Raw genomic sequence first — 20,024 nt, forward strand, 5'->3', positions numbered from 1 at the left:
TACAATGCATATAAAATATTTACCTTCACTCAGTTTGTTTTATATTAAATTCAAAAACCATAAAATTATTAAGCCTTTTTTTTTTTTTTTTACAACCTCAGTGTTAATCATACAAAGATTCTGCACTTTCACGTGTCTCAATACAGTGAAAAAAAGACTTGATATATAATCTATGGGCTACATATGTGCATTATGAATCTTCTCACCATGAAAAATCTGCATTATTATAGCAGAACAAACACAGGTGCAAGTTACAACATTAATAATGACTCCATTCCAATAAAGTGGATCAAAGAAAAAACATTTTAGCACCCCAGCACACTTGAGCATCTAACTGCAGCCATTATTAATGTTATTAGCTACATCTGTATTTGGCAGGTGAAAACTAGGGCAACAGCATAAAGAAAGACATTATGAAACACTTCCATGTTTTCCTAGATGGAAAGCAGCTCAATGGCAAAATCGTCTAATTGGAAATACACTGGTGTGTCAGTGTACCTTTAATTTATTTCATAAATCACTTTATTTTTCACCTGTCAAGCTAGCTTTCATTTACACAAGCTCCCATGTTACTCTCACACTGCCATGTAAAGTTTAATTATACAGTATAACTGACACCTCAGGGAAAGATGAGCCCTTAATTATTACAGATGGAAAATTTTACAGGCATACTTTCATATTTCCCATTCACTAGCCTACATAGTTTGTAAACATGCTTTATAAAGACAGTGCAGGCTCAGTGGGGGATTGTGGGGTTGTCAAATAAGTGTTCTGCGCTCTCAGCACTATTCGAAGAGCAGTGAAAAGCTCTCTGCCAGTCAAACACGCATCTCAAGTGTCATATTTATATATATATAGCCAGGCGGTTGTCTGCCAGCTGAACAACACAACCAATCACTAACAACATTGTCACTGAATCTCCAGGGATCCAGTTAATGCAGACATAACTCATGGGCCTAACACAAGGAGGTGAAGACATAGGACCTACACTCACTATTTCCCTTTCTCTCTCTCTCTCTCTCACACACACACAAAAGGAGGGAAAAACATATTTTTGTCAATCTTTTATTAGTAAATAAATTGACAATTCCCTTTTTACACATTTGGAAACACACTGCAAACAAGTGTTTTCAGGCATTTTGTTACAATCAATATGAAACATAGAAAAAAGCTAAATATGATAACTACAATGCTGATGGAATTACTGCAAATGGTGTACAAGTCTACTGTAGTCACACGACTGGCTTAGAATAGAATAGAGTCATTGTAATTTGATGGTATATATATTTACACTGAAAAATATACATAATATAGATTAATCACATTCCCAGGGCCAGCCCAAGACAAATGGTATTTTTCAATGCAAAACTGGTACACAGTCTCTAGCCATGCCGTTTCCAAATAAGGGGACAAAAGGGGATAATGTCATTATCAAACTCAAATATTTTAAAGCATTTGCGTGATTAGCACTTTAAATCATTATATTACATTGTCAATAAAAAAGGCTAATTATGTGCAGTGTAGCAAAATGGTTCTGACATTATTTGGCACTGTGTTCTTTTTAGCAATAAGAACTGAGCAAACAGTCGAAACTGAAAACAACATTGAGGGACATAAAGAAGTCTGTTTACAAGGATGTTCCATCAGGGGATTTCTCAGAGATTTTAACAGACTGCAGACAGATTAATAGTTAGTGAGGATCAATTAATAGTCAAAGTGCAGCTTTTTAAGTATCAGTGATTCCCTTTTTGATATAAATGCTGAAGCTGTATTAAATAATAGTTAAAGTTATCAATTACAATGTCACACAGGGACGAATATCAAAGAAAGCAGAGTGAATCAAAATTAAAAGCAAGTTTAAAGGGATAGTTCAGATTTTTTACAGTGGGGTTGTATGAGGTGCTTATCCATGTAGAGTGTGTGATATACTGCAGGTTTCTGTCAGCACGCACCCAGTTTGGACAAGCAGGCTGGAGTCCGACATGGAAGCTGAGCAATGCACTGCTGCGGACAACGTCAGCAACAAATCATATTTAAGCCACCTGAAAAAAGTCTCACCTAAAAAAAAAATATCTTTTTAAGTGTATGCTATTTTTGTAATATTTCCACTGCTTACCTAAGTTGTTATATCACTTTCTTCAAAGCCAGAGCCCACTGAGAAAAAGAGTATTTTACTTTGCAGAACACCGGAGCTGCTGATCTATGGCTGCCTTGATCAGTTGGTTTGTTTGTGTTATTGTGTGACTTTGGCATTTAAAAGGGTTAATTTGGATTCACCAAAGTCATACAATAACACAACATAACTAACTGATCGAAGCAGTGGTGGACCAGCATCTCCCGTGCTCAGGGAGGCAAAATTACTGTTTTTTTCAATGGAGTCTGGTGGCTTTGATGAGAGCATAGATGTGAAACTAAAACTGTTCACGGCTTCCCCATCTGAACAAGCTGTCTGTGTCGAGTAAAGACTGTGAAAATATTTTCAATGTGGCGTACACTTAAGCTGATATACATCTTTTCAAGTGGGCACTCTTTTGGTTAGCAAAAATACATTTTGCTGCTGCCCCCATGCACAGCTGTACATTGCTTAGCTTCCTGTGTTGGCACTCCTCCTGACGTAGGTTATACAATGACTATGGATGAGTACCCCACACAACCCCACTTCAAAAAACTCAGAACTATCCCTTTAAGTTTTAACCTGTGATGTCACTCTGGTTTTAAAGTGATTTGATCTGCCCAATCACACATTTAGATCAACCATGAATGAGCAAAATTGTCATTAATCAACATAAAATTAGATCGAAATAAATCGTCCATTACCATCTGCGTCACGAGTGTGTGCTCTGCTGTTTGAACATTATCACTCTGTATCTGACTTCTTGGATAAGGTAACATTTTTACCTTTTGTCTTAATAATAACTATTGCACTCCATAGGTAAGTCCTAAAGACAAAGGCAGCACTGCTTTGCACGCAACTCATGAATAACAGATACATTTAAGACACTGAAAGGCAAATATAGTGGCTTGCATTGTGGGAAAAGCACACAATCCAAATTTATAAATGTGGAAATGCAGTCCAATTAAGCCAGCATCTGTATTTTTTGGCAACTTTGAAAATAGATTTTGGGGCTAAAAGGGCTCAAGAGATACAGACGAGCAATTTAACAGAATTAATAAGTCTATGGGGGCTCATGAGTCTAAGGAAGTTCAATTAGGCCAGGTAAATCAAACTAACATAGCAAGGATTGCAGAGTAGTAAGAGGGGATCATAGAAAAACCTGTTGTATAGTGTACCACGTTTGTTTGAAACAAAATGAAAGCTGGACTTAACACAAGTGCCTGGAACAAGGCAAAAGAAGTTCAGAGAAAGGAAAATCAGAAGGCAGAGCTTGGAACGAAGCATGTACAGTAATTCAGAGCAGAATGGAGACCAAGGTTCACTAGGGGGTCAGCATGTCGACACAGTGCCACGTCTGATTCTGCACCTATAACCTTCTGCTGAGGGGAGATTCAAGCTGTAAAAGTCTGAGTTTCTTCTGAATGAGGCCGAAGTAGTTTCCAGATCTGTTTTTATCACAGGCCAGGTAGTAAAACAACATTGCATGTGCAAGCCTCTGCTGATTATGTGCAATAGAAAAAAAGAGAAAAAAAAGAAAAGATGAAAAATGTTTATGGGACAATTACAGAATTTGGCAAGACCTCACAAAAATCTGCCTCCTCTGTAAAACTGTTGAGAAGTAGCAGCAAAGGATTGAGGACAGGCGTGCTTGCCAGTTAAAATGAGATTAGAGAAAAATAAAGCTGAAGTAATATTGTGAAACAACTACACTGTGTGCACTATGGTGAACCTCATACACAGGATTCTGTTAATACCTTCTCAGTAATTACAAGTACAAGTGTGGCGTACACGTGAGCCGCTGGAACTGTTGACATGTAACAATAAACTTGAAGAGAGAAGAACAACACAGTTCACAACAGATATATTTTTTGGGGGAGAACTATGCTTGTTTGTTTTCTGGTGTGCGGATGGATGATAAGAACGATACCATTCTCATATTTGTCTATAAAATATAGGGCAACAGCCAGCAGCTGGTTAGCTTAGCTTAGCGTAGAGACCGGAGAGAGATAAACACCTGGCTCTGTTTTGTTCAATTTGTACAGAAATTAAAAGCAACAATTTTCCATTTTCCAAGTGGTTTATGTACCTGACTAATTCTTGGCTGAACCACTGACTTCCTGGATTGCTAGTTCCACACTTTATTTTTTGTACGGATTAAACAAACAAGATATAACGTGTTAATTGGTGAGCTTTAGAAACACTACTAGCTGTTTCCCTCTGTTTCCAGTCTTTATGCTAAGCTCCTTATTTGATAGGGGTGTCAGTTTTGGTTAATTTCGCTTTCAATAACCCAACATCCATTAGCGAGTAACTAATTTGGTAATTTCTAAGAAAAAATGCTAAATGATATGAATACTAAAAGGCCTTTCATTAAGTATGGCACTCAATTGCCTCTGAGATTAAGCGCTGCAATTCAAAGAGCTATCCATTTAGAGGTGGCAAAAGGTTAATGTATTGTGTAGTGAATGTCTTGCTTATTTTTCTGTTGGCTTTGCTGACAGACAGCTGATTAGCTGTGTTAACATTCAGAAATGTGGTGCCCACCGCTCAGCCTACGTTCTTCACTGGTTAACTAACATAAGCCTTGGCTGCTCTGCTACGCGCACCAACCCCAGCGGGTGCAAAATCTCTCTGCAGGTAACCCTGGTTTGTAAGATGCTTAATTTTGCGCTGCAAAACCCCATAGCATTGTAAACTATGTTAGCACTACTAGCTGTGCTGACACTACTAATGGTGTCAACATAAGTAATGCTAATAGGATTTTGTGGCCTAAAATTAAACTGTATACTCATCGGGGCAACCTGGGAGGAGACTGGAGGGTGAGCACAATATTTCGGCATCAACACTGTTCCACCACTGTGGGTCAGGCGCCACTAGCTATCTTCCATGTGGCCCTGGTGGTGGAACACAGCGCAGTATATTAAAAAGTCACAAAAACAACCTATAGACTGACACCCTTACACTGTCAAAAATAACATTATCAGCTGATAACTGATAAACAGCTGATCAGTGACATCCCCAATATTTATTGTTACGACATGAGTGGTATCGATATTCCCATCTCACCTGAGGCAAGAACACAAAAAAAGCATGTTTCTCTAAATATCAAACTGTTCCTTTAACGTAAAGGAAGTAGACTTCCAAACACCTTTCATTTCTTCATTTTTTACCGTGTGATTGTAATATTAATTAACACACCCTCTTGGTGTTTTGCCTTCAAAAACATCTTAATGAAAACTGCAAACACTGCTAGATTGCTTGCCTTGTTGCTTAACTGTGATTCATAAACATCGCTACAAAAATCCGAAATGCAAAAACTGAGATTGAATATTGATACAAACACAGGTGGCTACTGTAACCTCTTTCATCAAACTCTTATGATAAATTATTGATTACACATTAACTGTAAAGATGGATCCTTTACAAAGTTGAAAATGTTTTGGGTGGGATCTCCTATAAAACAAAAGGCAATAACTTAAACAGTTCGTGTTTTGGTTGAAAAGATTTGTACAAATTTACACGTACAAATGATCTCTAAATTCATGAATCTGTGGCTGTAAAGGTCCTCAGATCGGCCTGGGGCTATGGTACACCAAATACAGGCCATGATAGAATGTCCATAATAGAAGCTCATAGCATTATGTGTATGAGGGTCTTTCACTTACATGTTAAAGTTTCAATGCAGACATTTTTGTCGACGCTCAGTAAACTTGAAGTACTTCTCCTGCCAGAAATGTTCAGATGATATATGACAATTTGCTGTAGCTGAGTGCCGCAAAAATGCATTTGCTATGGTCGTCAGAGTGGAACTGCTTCACCTCGGTATCCGTGTCGGTTGGGTGTTTGAGGGTGTGTGTGGTGGCTGTAAGCTTAACCAGGCCAGGGACACAGAGGGTGAGCAAAGGTCAGGTCACAGGTCATGTGAGGACAGTCACCGGCATCATCAGCAGCACGTCCTGCGAGACTCTGAGGCCTGACGTCCCAGTTTGAAACCTTTTCCTGAAGTTCCTCCTGCTGCGTCAGCAACAGGGATACGCTTACCTTTGAGGAGACGCGCGCACGCACGCACCCACACCCACACACACACACACACACACACACACACACAGGTTACCAGCATTCAGCTTTAGAGTTTATGTAAAACACTGATTTTTTAATACCTATTTAAATATACAATTTTAAAAAAGTATGTCGATAAAGAGACGATAAATACATTATTTGCTTTAACTTATCACTACAATGTAAATGTTGACTGCATAATGTAATGGCTATAGTAGATGCAGTCATAATGCAGATGTTGTCATAATAATGACGACATCTGCATTTAGACTTGCTTCCTATAAGCCTTGTTTTCACTATGCAATTTTGTCTGCCACTAGGTAAATTTATGGCTAATTTTATGGCACAAAGGAAGTGGGTTCCCCATTGTTCAAACAACAAGAAGGGGACAATGCTTTTGTTTTCCCTGATAGCTATTGGTAGCTATCCCCAGTTATTAAAGAGTATCAATGTAAGTTCTTTGCAGTTAATATCCCCAGCTACACAAATGGCAGACAGTGGAACAACCAAAGTAATGGTGGAAAACAAAATGCAGTGTGTTGTGTGTTGATGGTAGTCACTAGGCTCTGAGGAAAAGTTGTCTGCTTCCACTTTAACTGACTATAGGTACGACCTTGTTTCCTACAGCTCACTGATTCTACAAAATGTTTCAGTATTGAGTGTTCACACTGGAAAAATGGGTTCAAAGTGGGCTAAAAAAGTTGGTATGCATACTAAAAACAGGGGGATCCTCTTCTGGCACTTTCTGATTGACAAGTTCTATTATGATGCTTTTTCTATGCACTCTGACTCCTCATTTACAATTTGAGTCCCAAAAAAGTTCCCAGTTTGAATCAATTTATGTTCATTGTGAATTAGAAAATAGGGTGCTTCAGTCTTCCTGAAGTCCTTAACCCCAGAAATGAGTTAGCATTTCAGTACCTCCGGTTCCCTGTCTCAAAGTCAGTGGTTTTTTTTATGGCTTACTGGTTATATGCCTGATATGAGGTCTGTGGTTAACAGGAGTTTAATAAACATTTACATTTTGTTGTACGACATAAAATATGTCAGTAAATATTCGACTGTGAAATTTGAAGCTTTAATGTTTCCTAAAAAAGGCATTTGCTAATTTTTTTTATTGTGGTGGCAAAGTTAAATCATGCCATTGTGGTGTAGTCATAGCCTACTTTAGCTTTTACTTCACTTCTTTTACTCTGGTGACTGCATTTAGGCCTCAAAAAATGGTGCACATTTGTGAAGATTATCTTGCTGAATAAGGCAAGCAAGTATCATAAACGTTTTCTTGCCACAGACCTAATTTTCTACAGAAATCTGACATTCAATGGAAAAACCCCATTGGCTTTTGATGAGGGAACCACGGCAAAGCAAACTCTCACGTCAGCCTACAGAAAGACGTCATTCCTGGGGCACTCTATGATCTGCAGCACACCCGACTCCCTTTCTACATATCTAGATGTAGCCTGTGGGCCATAAAATGAGAATCACTGCCCTAGGCATTGGTCAGTCAAAACCTGGTTTGAATTAATGTGTAGTATGAAACTGGGACTAAGGTAATGAGCATGTGTCTTTTCTCTCCATATTATCAGCAGCTTCTCAGAACTGAATCAACTGCTCCTTTAACCCCTCATCTTTGCAGATGTTTGTTTCAAAATTACATGTCAGGATGTCGTGATTAAGTGGATTCTGCTTTGGCATTATCTGTTGCTTACTCTGAACTGGCTCATTGCTATCAGAGTCTGATACAAACACAGAAAAGAATGATTACATTTTTTTTAAAAGTTTAAAAACTACTCCTCTGATAGGCAATGCTGTTCAAAACATAGTCAACCTGCTTTGAAACATTAAGAGAGACAGTTATCTTAATGCAGCAGCACAATGCTTAATTTATCACAGCTCAGTGGGAACCTGGGGATGTACAATGAAGAAAGAAAGACACTCACTTATCTCTATAAACACCTCATTGATGTTAATGGCATTCTTGGCGCTGGTTTCTACAAAGATGGCATGGATGGAGTCAGCGTAGTCCTTGGCATCCTTCTCTGACACTTCCCTGTAAATACGAGAGGAATTCCAAAATTATTATGTTGCAATATGAAAACAGATTCTCCAGTTTCATGCAGTACCATCAAACTGTATTTTCACGGCTATTATGTGGAAGATTTCACAATTTCATGGATGATATTACCAAAAGCATAGATATATCTGTGTCTGGGAAATTTTTCAATTTCTTTCAAATATTTAAGTATGATGGATTATTTAGCCAACTATACATAACCACAACTTTCCCACTGGAGTCTGATCGCCTTATTTTCCACAAGAGACCACTCACAAAGAATAACAATCAGTCCAAGAGCCAATATTCCTTGTTGCACAGCAGAATGCACTCAAACTCCACATACGGTAAATTCCAATGATATTTCTAGGCAAGTATCAGGTATTATTCCAGTGCTAAAAAGTTCATATTTCCATACAAGACATTTTCCCATCTGAGCCAGACATCTGAATCCCATCACCAATCTCAAACTGTAAATGTGGGGGCACCATCATACTGAACACCTGCGTTCATGACACACACAGTATCATCTCTATTTCGGGTTCACCTGGCATCTGAAAGGTCACATTTGTTTCCAGCGATGGCGACCACTATATTAGGAGGACCATGCTGGCGCAGCTCCTTTACCCAGTTCTTCAGTGTTTGGAAGGACTCCTGATGACACATAACATGTTTTAGTGAATGAACAAATAAGCAGACACAGAGTATCTCATAGGAAGGTTAAAAGGATTAATTAGACATCCATGTCTTTATGGAAAACTAGAGCCAGCAGTGGGGTCATTCCTATGTTTCCAGGTCCTATGTTCCACAGCTCTATATGGCACATAAAGGGAACCTGAAAGATGTTTCACAGCTCCATGTTCACTTGAGACATGGGTAAGGTTTAGGGTATTAACAAAATATTGAACTGGGGAACACTGGATCCAGGGAACACAGGACCTTGGAAACTTAGGATCCTGAGGACATAGGGCCTTGGGAACTTAGGACCCTGGAAACATAAGCCACTGGGAACATAGGACGCTGTAAATAATAGGATCCTGGGAAGTAACGATCTTGGAATATATGGACCCTGAGAACTCAGGACCTTGTAAACATAGGATCCACATAGGACCCTGGGAACGCAGAAACGCTCCCTCCAGGAGCCAGTGAGATTAGAAACAGCTAACTTGGTGCTGACCAAAGGTAACAAAAAACCTCTACACTTTACTACTGAAGAAATCACATCTTGTTCATTTAAAAACCTAATTTTTCAGTCTCATAGCGAGTCACTGACTTCTTGGACTCTGCTCTAGTTTCCTGCCAGCTGCTACTGACCAAAAATTATTCCAGCATTTAACTGAAATAAGCTAGAATTTTTGCTTTTACACGTCATTTTTTATATGGATTAACAAACAAGATAGGTGATAATTACTGGGCATGAAAGTTGGAGACTGGCAGGTTTCAATACCTTCAGACAGAGCCAGGCTAGTTGCAGACTCTGGATGTAGCTTTGTGTTTACCATACACATATGAGAGTGGTCTCGACCCTTTTATCTAACTCTTGCCAAGAAAGCTAGGAAGAAATTATGGAAAGACATGGAACAAAACAATGAAACTACACAGTAAGTACTTAGAGGATTAAGTGGCTGAGGAGAAAAAGTAAATAATACCTCTTTTGTGATGTCATAAACAATGATAGCCGCCGCTGACCCTCTGTAGTACATTGGTGCCAGAGCACGAAACTATGAGAGGACAGAGAAAGTAAGCAGTGATGAGTAGCAATACTTTGAAGACGTGCTGCAGGGCACTGTTGGACAGAGAGGAGGATCACAGGTCTAAAGCCTTTGAATGATTTTCATCTCTGTCTAAACTAGACTCTATAACCTGCATATAGCTTTGAAACCATGTCAACATGATGATCAGAGTATTTCATTTAGAGGAAATCAATGCTGACTCATCTTTACAGACAGTGTACCTTGAATTCCTTCCAGTTTTTCATTTTGGGATATGAAAAAAGTACTAAAAATATCATTGCACTTTATATATTTTCACACCCCATGGATCAGGAAACAGTGGCGAGGCTTTTCATGGACTATGGCTAATCCGTTACAGAGGCACTGGTGATTACTTCACGGCGAGTTTCAATAAAATAAATCATACTGACTGTGACAAAATAAAAACAGAGTATACAAATGAGCAAAAGTAGACAAAGAGCACCGTTTTACTAAACCAGAGGCCAAGTGTTCTGAGCCTATAAGCCAAGTAGCTTTATTTAAAATGGAAGTACGGCAAGTCTTTCCACCAAGACCTCACACATGTGGTAGCCATCAAGAGAAAGATGAGCAGAATGTGTCAAAAGCTGTTAGCGTTCTGATATTTATGGAAGACTATACATTTGATCTCAAACCAATGCATCACAAAGCCCCACATAATCAAAACAGCATGTGCACTTCTGAATCCATAGCTGCCTGAGAGGCGGGAGGTTCTTCTTTGTTGCCAGGTTTTGGTATTTTTCTGGTAAAATTCTTTCCAGTGCTCGTTGAAATCCAGCTTCAACAATAACCCTGCTGTCATAATATCTTCAAACATTATTTTCAGCCATGGTAGAAGCATATCGGTCTGTCTGTTTGTCTGCCAGTTCATCCACTACTATGGACTGGTTTTGGGTGGTATCTATTTTTTCATATCTTCCTTGCATTGCACTGGGGTAGACAGTATATGACAGTATTTGTGTAAAAATAAAAATAGAAATACAGTATAAAAGCTACGCTGCTGGTGATAGAAGCCATTGTAACATGAATGACATTGTCTAGCCCACAATGCTGTATGTCTAATATGTAATTAGCCTACTTTGTTAAGTCTTGATGGGTTCAAATACTTGTAACCCATAGAATAATGAACAGTATGCTGTCATAAAAGCACCCTTCCTCCATAGACTCTTGCTGGAGGACCAGATGACACACAAAGTGAATACTGACACATTAGTGGCCTGAATGCAGATGATGTGCAGGTGATGGTGGCAATCTGCCAGTTGAATAAAATCACGTGGCTAATACTAAAAAAGTGTTTTTTTAGTTGGAATCAGTCATCTCAAGATAAAGTTATGGCAATATTTTCAGAGGCATTTTTCTCTTTTACAAGTCCTGTAATGTTTTCCCCACCATTCACAGTGACTGCCTTTCTCAGCTCAGCTGCCTGTTCCACCAGTAGAGGCTGACCTCTGGTGCCATGTGCTGTACACTACAGTACATCACCTCAACACAGCATCTCTGTATAAGCTGAATATAAACAAGAATGTCTGTATTTTTGTCGCGAAAATCATACCGTTAGAATTTTCTAACTACCCTGCTATACCGTGAATACATCCAAGGCTTTTCCAGAATGAAATATCAAAACAGCTACTGGAAAGATTGCCAAGAAATTTGGTATATACTGTATATATTACTTGTGCCCAGAGGATGGCACTTACTGACTTTGGAGATTCCCTGACTTTCCATCTTTCTGTCATCAGGTCACTTCATAATTTCTCCAATACTTTGGCTGACATTGTGTGACTTAATAATCGCAAAGCATTCCAGTAAGCCTCAGCTGCACTTTCTGTTAGTGCTAATTAGCAAATGTTAGCAAGCTAACATACTACACTAAGATGGCAAACATGGTAAAACGACAGCTGCCTCAGCATTTATGACAAAGCACAAATGTGCCTAAGTACAGCCTCACAGAACCAATGGCAAGGCTGCAGACTCTCACACCATATTTACATTACAACAGAAAAACAAGGGTCTATGTTTGCATCCCTCAAACAGTGTTTTTTAACAAATGCATTAACACGCTGACATTTAACCAAGAGAATAGTTATCTTTTTGTCTAGATTTTTACCATTCTTTGACTTCAAACAGCTTCGAGCCAATCTCTTCCTTTTCTGCCTCCTTCCAAAACACACAGAAAATAGGATAACTATCTCAATTTTGGAGAACATTTGATTTAAAAGTTGTTTTGGCTGGCATAAAAAGAATCTTACTTCAGATTATATAATATATTACTGTGTATATGACAAATAAAAATTGATTTATTGATTTGATTATGAGAGCAACACAAATGCTACAGATCCAAAACAGTGAATATCAATATTGCCTCCTGTCTGAAGGCACCCTAGCAGAAAACTGGAGACTTAATCCATTTACTCACTGTTTAAATGATTTTTCTGCTGAAAAAATATGCACATAAGCTCTAGGGCTGCAAATGACAATTACTTTCATTGTCAACTAATCTGTCGATTATTGTCTTAATTAATGGTTTAGTCTATAGAATATCAGAAAATAGTTTTAAAAAAAGCGAATCAGTGTTTCCCCCAGCCTAAGATGAGGGAGTAAAATAACAAAATATTCTTATTGAAGAAGCTGTAATCAGGCAATTTTACTGTTTTTTATTTTTATTTCTCAAATCAATCTAATAACTTAGTTTGCAACTATTTTGATCATTGCTAACTAATTAATCAGTTGATTAATTGTTGCAGATCTTATTAGCATTTGATCTCAATAAATACTATTACTGGCCTCTATAGGACTTTGCAGTTGTAACTGTTTCAAAATCTTTAAAAAAAACTGACTTACAGAATACTTCAAGATATGAAGTGATTATTTTCCCTGTCCAGCTCCTATCCACTTTTCATGCCTTCCTGCAATATACGCTGGACTAGGGCTTTTAACAGACTAATAAAACCATGTGTCATGTATTAACTAATGATATTTATTTTAATAGAAACAACCCATGTCTGAAAAAGACCTTCACTTGGAATGACCCTGCCTTCCCGCCAATTTTATTTTCCTTTACAATACGATGGAATAAACTATCCATCTTGGAGTGACACTGTTACCTCAGGAAAGCACACATTCCACATAATTATAGTTGTTACTGGCCCCAGGTCCACCAACGGGAATCCAACTCGGGATACTTGGCAGAGGCACTGAGGAGAGCGCTGCCTGTTTCATTGGCTAGTGTCGGGCTGCACCACCACCAGTCCTGTGTGGTCTATCTCTGCCTTAACCCAGAGAGCAATCACAACGAGGCCAGACGTCTGGCCACACAGCAGCCCAGAAAACAGCCCCAGTGATGCCTGGTGAGTGCTGATTAATTGCTGAAGCCGCAACCCGGGTGCATAATGAAAGAATGAAAGGATCCCTCCTCTTCCAGTAGGATGCAAGGTTCCCCTCGCTTGTTTTGTATGAGAAGGAGGGGGGAGGATTCGACGAACTGTTGACAGCTGGGCTCAGATGTACTTGTGAGGCCTCATCTGGTCTCGAGATATGGATTGTGGAAATCACAGAGCTTTCCTTTTTGCTCCGGTCTCTCCTTCCATGTGCATTGGCTGGCTTTGTGTTCCCCTTTCTCAACTCAACAGATTCAGAAAGGCCAAAGCTCCACCGAAGCTAGAAAACAGGCCACAAAGGCTTCAAAATACCACAGCAGCTTTGTATGAAAACACACACACACACACACACACACACACACACACACACACACACACACACACACACACACACACACACACACACACACACACACACACACATATGCAAAACCAACCAAAGGAATGTTTCTACTCTTTCACACACAGATGTAAAACCCTTGGGGAAGCCTTGAGGCCACATGGAAGTAAAAGAAGTGGATCTGTGGGAATGAAAAAGGTGGAGAAAATGGAAAAGAACACAAAAGAATCACAGAAAAAATAGACTGTTGCCAAGAAAGGAAAGATTCCACCGGAGAAAACACAATGGGAAAAAAAGAGGACGTGGAGTAGCAGTGACTCTCAGATAAGACACAGTGGCAGCACATGCCAGTGGGCTGAGGCAGCTTGGGTTTCATCCTCTCATCTTATCTCAAACGAGGCTGCATTGATGTCCCCTCAAGGCCGTGAAAAAGCCGAGGCCCAGGGGGAAAGGAAGATAAAAGGCATCTTATCTCACCTCTCTGGAGAGGACAGAAGCAGGGATAAGACATTACAGCAGCAGGGGATTGTGCATAAGAAAAGGAAAGGGACACGCAGGGAAAAAGGGGGAAGTGATGTGGCGATCTAATGCAGAGCAATGCAAGATGCAGTGTGTGAGTCAAAAGAGAAAATAGTTCCTTTCGCAACAACCGTCTGGTGTTGTTTGGATAGGCTTAAATGTGAAAACTGTACTCCAACACCAAGATGTATCCTGTTTCTTCTATCATATATCATCTGTAAGTGGTTAAAGTCCGAAACTCCCTCTGGGTGATCAGGCATTTCAAATATTCTTGCTACAGACGCACAGGAGTGAAGATTACACAAAAAGTGGCACCTAGACATGACAACTGCTGACAGATAACACTTTTCAATCGTTCATGCAAGATATAATAACACAAAAAGAATGGCGCTCCCTTATTTGTGTCGCTAAATGCAATGAGGAAGAAGGAGTGAGAGGCAAGACAAAGATGACAGAAGCGATAAACTGCGCAGACTTGCCGATGTTTCTACTCAACCAAACAGACGCCACTCACAAATTCAAATTCATTACACCACACACGTCATTTAAAAGTGGGCTTCTGAATGAAGAGCACTGAAAGAAGTAGGTTAGCAGGCAGAAAGGAAGGTAAATGTTGCCCCCTATCAGAAGTCATGAATAACTGCACTTTCTCCCAGCCTGCTTTAGGGAGTGGTGCACATAGAGGCAGCTTTCTCACTTCCTCTAAAAACTACATGGAAGAAATGAGTACATTTTCGAATAAACCAAGTCAAACTGATTTAATACCATCTCAAAAAAAATCTGTGTTGTTGTGGTTTGACTGTGCAAACATTTATTCAGAGGTGTAATGCATTTACGTTAGAAAAATAATAGGATCATCAAATTCATTTTCTGAATTAACAAGGTTATCATCTCAGAACTCTGAGAAAACTCCTCTTTTTTCCATTTTGTTTTTAATTGGAGAAGGGAATATAAAAGATAAAAGCCTTTAGATATGTTTACATTAAACTCTTTTCCATTTTTTAAATGCATGTTAATATGCATATGCACTGAAAAAGGGAAGAGCCACAGTGGTAAGGGCCACAACCCAGTCCTCGTGGGAAGCTTTCAGTCCTCTATCTTCACTTCCAGGAGTATATACCCAGTACAGCCTTCCTCTTTTACAGATTTAATACATCTTCATATACACATAATCACCTGCATATCCACATGTGTACAACTACCATATCTATGAATACTTTATACTCACTCTGTCTGCAATTTTTGTGTTAGTCTTTCTTACAAAAAAAAACTTTTTATGGGAAAAAAAATGTGCTCTTGCTTTTCTAAAAGAAAACAAGAATTTACTGGATTAATTATTATCTGTAACCGCTTATCCTATTTAGGGCCCTGTGGGGCTAGAGCCTATCCCAGATGACATTGGGCGAGAGGCGGGGTTGACCATGGATAGGTCACTAGAGGGCTGACACACAGAGACAGACAACCATTTACCCTCACATTAACACCTCCAGCGATTTTAGAATCGCAAATTAACCTAAAATGCATGTCCTTGGATTGTGGGAGGAAGCCAGAAAACCCGGAGAGAACCCATGCTGACACGGGGAGAACATGCAAACTCCACACAAAGGAGCCCCAGCCGACCCTGACCTTTGAACCCACAACCATTTTGCTGTGACGCAAACAGTGCACCACCATTTACAAGATTATAATCTTATTAATTCAGAAAAAGACGGACAAATATTTTTTTTCTCAAGTGAATGAATGATGCTTCTGTAGGTTCACAAATCACCAAAATAAAAAATAAATTAAAAAACGCTGAGGCCAAAACCTCAGTCGATGTTACCGACCCGCTCCTGTCCTGCCGTGTCCCAGATCAAAAACTTGTGCAGCTCGTTCTGGTATTGCACTGTCTTGGTCATGAAGGATGCCCTGGTGAAAAGAAATGGCTTCATGATTGATGTGCCATGTCAAAATAAAAAAAAAAATACAGACAAGTATCAAAGCTACAACTAAAACTTACAGGTTTTTATTCCAACTAATTCTCAAGAGTCTAAGTGAGAAAAACACATATAGCCATTTACATCATCAGTTCATTTTGAGATATCTTCTGGTGAACAATAAAATTCCAAATGTAAAACATTATTTATCTACATTAGTAAATTAAAGTCCAATGTATACTGTACTGCACTGTACTGAAGCTGATGACTGCATTCAATTTCTAAAGAAAACTTAGACTTTGTTGTAAAAAATTAATAACAATACATCTGCCAATATTCAGTGGGTACTTTTCTGTTGAAAAATAAATTAATCAGTGTAACGACGAGGCTGTTTGAAATGTACCTCAAACATATCTGGCATACCTGTACTGCCAGTTCTTGTTTATCACCCAGCATATGCTGATATATCTGGAATAAGCTAAATTTAGCAATTCTGATATACATATATTGGTCGGGCTCTTGAACAGACTGACCAAATTGTCCACAAAATGTCAAAAAGGACAACAGATGTCACAAGATGACAGAGCAAGGTCTTCAAATTGCTCACCTGATTTTATCCAAAGCCACAAAACACATTTTTTTTATAAGGTCATGAAACAAAAAAAGCATACACATGTGCTTATTTTGTGAAGATGGAGCCAGCAAATATCGTATATTTTTAAATGGGTAAAGGAATAAATATGTAAAATATCGAAATTGGAATCAGGGCTGCAACTAACGATTATTTCATTCTGTCTAATCTGCGAATTGTTTTCTTAATTAATTCACTGTTTAATCTATGGAATTCCATAAAATAGGATATAAATACATAAAATGCATAATAAATAAATCCAATCACAGTTCACCAAAGCCCTTCATGACATATTAAAATTGCTTGTTAAAAATCCCAAACCCAAAACTCCCCACATGTGAGAAGCTAAAACCGAAAGTTATTTTAACAATCAATTGATTATCAAAACTGTTGCTGATTAATTTTCTAATCCAGCTCTATCTGGAATTGATTAATCCACTACATACATTAATCATCATTATGTCCTGCGACAACCCTAAACACAAACCAATGGACAAATATAACATTAAGCGTGGGAGTCAGGAAGGAACTTACCCAATTGTTGGGTTGATGTTTGGGTCAAAGCTGTCCTCCACAAATCTCCAAACAATACTTGACTTTCCAACGCCGGTGTCCTGCAGAGACAAAATAAAGTTGATGCTTAATAAACATGGTCGGATACAATTACTAGAAGTGCAATCACAAGTAAAAAAGCACATTCTCTGGCAAAATGCCCAGACATGATTGCTTTTCTGAGGCATCTTCTTCCTTCCTGCTCCATTAGTAGGCCTGTAACTTGAGGATAGTTAAACAGGACAGACGTAGTTAAGCTTTCACTGTTTGTCTGTTTTTTAATTGTGTTAGTTCAGGAGGAAAAGGAAATGTGATAATGTTCATACAGGAATGTGTTCATGAGATATTGGTAGAGAAAATGATATGCTCTTGTTATTAATGTTATTACTGTGACTAATGTGTAAACAGAGACTGATGCAAGAAGCAGTAATATTATTTAGTTAAGTTAAAAAAATATATCTATATATAGAAAAATAAAAAAATCAAAATTTAATTTTACTTTACAGTAAAATTACATTTACATTACAGATGATTATTTATCAAAAATCTAATTTTGTAAATATTCTGAAAAAGCACCAATAGTCAACCCTACAATATTGTCACAATATTGATAGAGACATTTTGTCAAAATATTGTGATAATCAATTTTCTCCATATCACCCAGTCATAGTTAATAGATTATCAGTTTAGTTATCAGGCTTGGACGGTGTCAAGGTAATACAGTATAGTGGGGCATTTAGAATTCCTGAGGGCATGATTCAGTGCCTTCAAAAAATACAGACGCTCCTCTTTCTTTTAAACTCATATGGAGATGCTGCATTGAGGCGATGTATTGTAGTGCACATCATGTGCCACCAGAGGTCTGCCTCTATTGGTGAAACAAGCAGCTGAGCTGAGAAAGATGGTGACTGCAATGGTGGGGATAATGTTTCAGGACTTGTAAAAATGAAAACTGACTACCCCTGTTTGAGAGTATGACAATATATATCTTTATTCTGAGATGACTGCTTTCAGCTACAAAAGCAGTTTATTAGCCACATTATTTATATCAGATCAGACTGAGATTGATATTTATATTTTGTCCTCTGTGGAGAAAATGTGTTTTTACTGTGTAAACAAATATACTCAGAGCAGTTAACACACAAAAAAGTACACAGACAAGAAGATCACAGTAAACAAAAACACGAAAAACAAGTTTTTTGTTTGTTCATTTTTTTTACTCAAATACTGTCATATTCTGTATACTCCAGGAAAATGTCAGGAAGGTATTGAGGTACGAAAAAATAGCCTATAATTAGTCTATTAATTGATTAATCTATTATCAGCATTGTTGAACAATACAATTAATAGACTTATTGTTTCAGCACTATTTTAATCTTTTAAGTATATGATGTAGAGGAGATGTTAAGAGGTAACTTCAGGAAAGTATTAGCGGGATGTAGCTGGCTAGGAAAATGATACCTGCTTTTTGTTTATATATTCATAAATGTTGTTTGTGACTTATTTTGAAATACTAAAGGCAGCAAAGCCCTACAATTATTTAAGCCACCTGTATAAGGATAAGGTTTTATTTTCATCAGAACTTTAAAAATTAATTTTCCAGGCTTTAAATTGTCAATAATTGTTAAAGAAAAAAAAGCCCAAATTTATTTAGATTTAGATTTAAATTTAAATATTGATAATAATTATAATAGTAACAAACAAATTTGTTCATAAAGCGTTTTCAAAACAAAGTCACAGTGCTATTACATGATTGAACCTAAATTTAAAACAGTGCAGGATTTAGGCTAAATAAATTGGCAAATTTAAGAAATACAAAGATGAAGGGCCCCAGCAATAAACCAGATTAAAAAAATAGATCAGATTACATTAAACAGATAAGCAATATTGGAAACTAACTACCCTGAAGATTGCAGTGGGGCAAATTAAATCCTTTAATTATAATAACGTAAAAACAAAACAAATCATGTTTCAATATGATTGATTAAACAGTTTCAGCAAAATTTAAGCTTATTATGGTGAAGAGGAGATGTGCGGAGGATACTTCGGGGATGCATTAATAGGTTGCTGGCAGCAAACATATGGTCTTGTATTGCCTTTTATGCGGTTTAGACATGAAATACTGCCGTTCCTATTTTTACAATTTCCAGTACAGATTAGTCATCACAGTAATAAAATACTGGTATTGCCACCCACTTGATCTCATGTGTCAACACATTTAAACTATGTAAACACACCTGTCTGGATATAAGGGTACACACCCTGATGGAGGAGCAGTATGGATTATTTGATGCCACAGGTACAGTCAAATGTACAGTGGGGACTAATACGTGATCACATCAAAATCAGCGTTGACTTACCCCCAGGAGACAAACTTTTAACTCTCTCAGCGCCATATCGATCTCCTCTCACTCAAAACGAGTTTGTAATGATGACCATTGACAGTTTTCTCCTCGGGTTGCCTTTTAATCTTGAATATTCTTCAGGTGTTTGTATGTTTACAAATAACAAGACTTCATTGTGGTCAAAAGCTGCCAAAAGCGCATCTCAGGTTAAGTCATAACACTCGATAAAAGCATTAAAACGTCGATCAGTTCGTCATAATTGCCATATTGTTAATATTGTAAACAGCTAACTAGCTAACAGTAAAGCGACCAAATCGTTCAGTCTCCATCTTGAACTACGGCGTGTGGTCACGTGACTGTTCCGG

At 38.1% G+C, this 20,024-nt stretch overlaps 1 protein-coding gene across 1 annotated transcript; it reads right to left on the reverse strand.

Annotated features, from left to right (window-relative positions):
- Window positions 1-3,651: 3,651 nt before the first annotated feature.
- Window positions 3,652-19,980, reverse strand: rab22a (RAB22A, member RAS oncogene family). Its single transcript, XM_042505131.1, has 7 exons — window positions 19,675-19,980; window positions 17,297-17,376; window positions 16,042-16,123; window positions 9,878-9,949; window positions 8,776-8,882; window positions 8,116-8,225; window positions 3,652-6,157 (listed from the first exon to the last, which is right to left on the reverse strand). The coding sequence occupies exons 1-7, from the start codon at window positions 19,708-19,710 to the stop codon at window positions 6,060-6,062; spliced, it is 585 nt and encodes a 194-aa protein (XP_042361065.1). The 5' UTR covers window positions 19,711-19,980; the 3' UTR covers window positions 3,652-6,059.
- Between the last annotated feature and the right edge of the window lie 44 nt (window positions 19,981-20,024).

This window comes from Plectropomus leopardus, chromosome 2 (genome assembly GCF_008729295.1).
Source record: "Plectropomus leopardus isolate mb chromosome 2, YSFRI_Pleo_2.0, whole genome shotgun sequence".
In the NCBI taxonomy this organism is placed as follows: Eukaryota; Metazoa; Chordata; class Actinopteri; order Perciformes; family Serranidae; genus Plectropomus; species Plectropomus leopardus.

What these genes read in the sequence shown, in the direction of transcription:
- rab22a (XM_042505131.1), bottom strand. Translation starts at nt 19,710, where the DNA reads ATGGCGCTGAGAGAGTTAAAAGTTTGTCTCCTGGGG. An exon ending in TTTATGACATCACAAAAGAG is followed by an intron (nt 8,883 to 9,877) that starts GTATTATTTACT and finishes ATGTGTCATCAG; the next exon opens with GAGTCCTTCCAAACACTGAA. An exon ending in TGTGACCTTTCAGATGCCAG is followed by an intron (nt 8,226 to 8,775) that starts GTGAACCCGAAA and finishes TCGTATTTACAG; the next exon opens with GGAAGTGTCAGAGAAGGATG.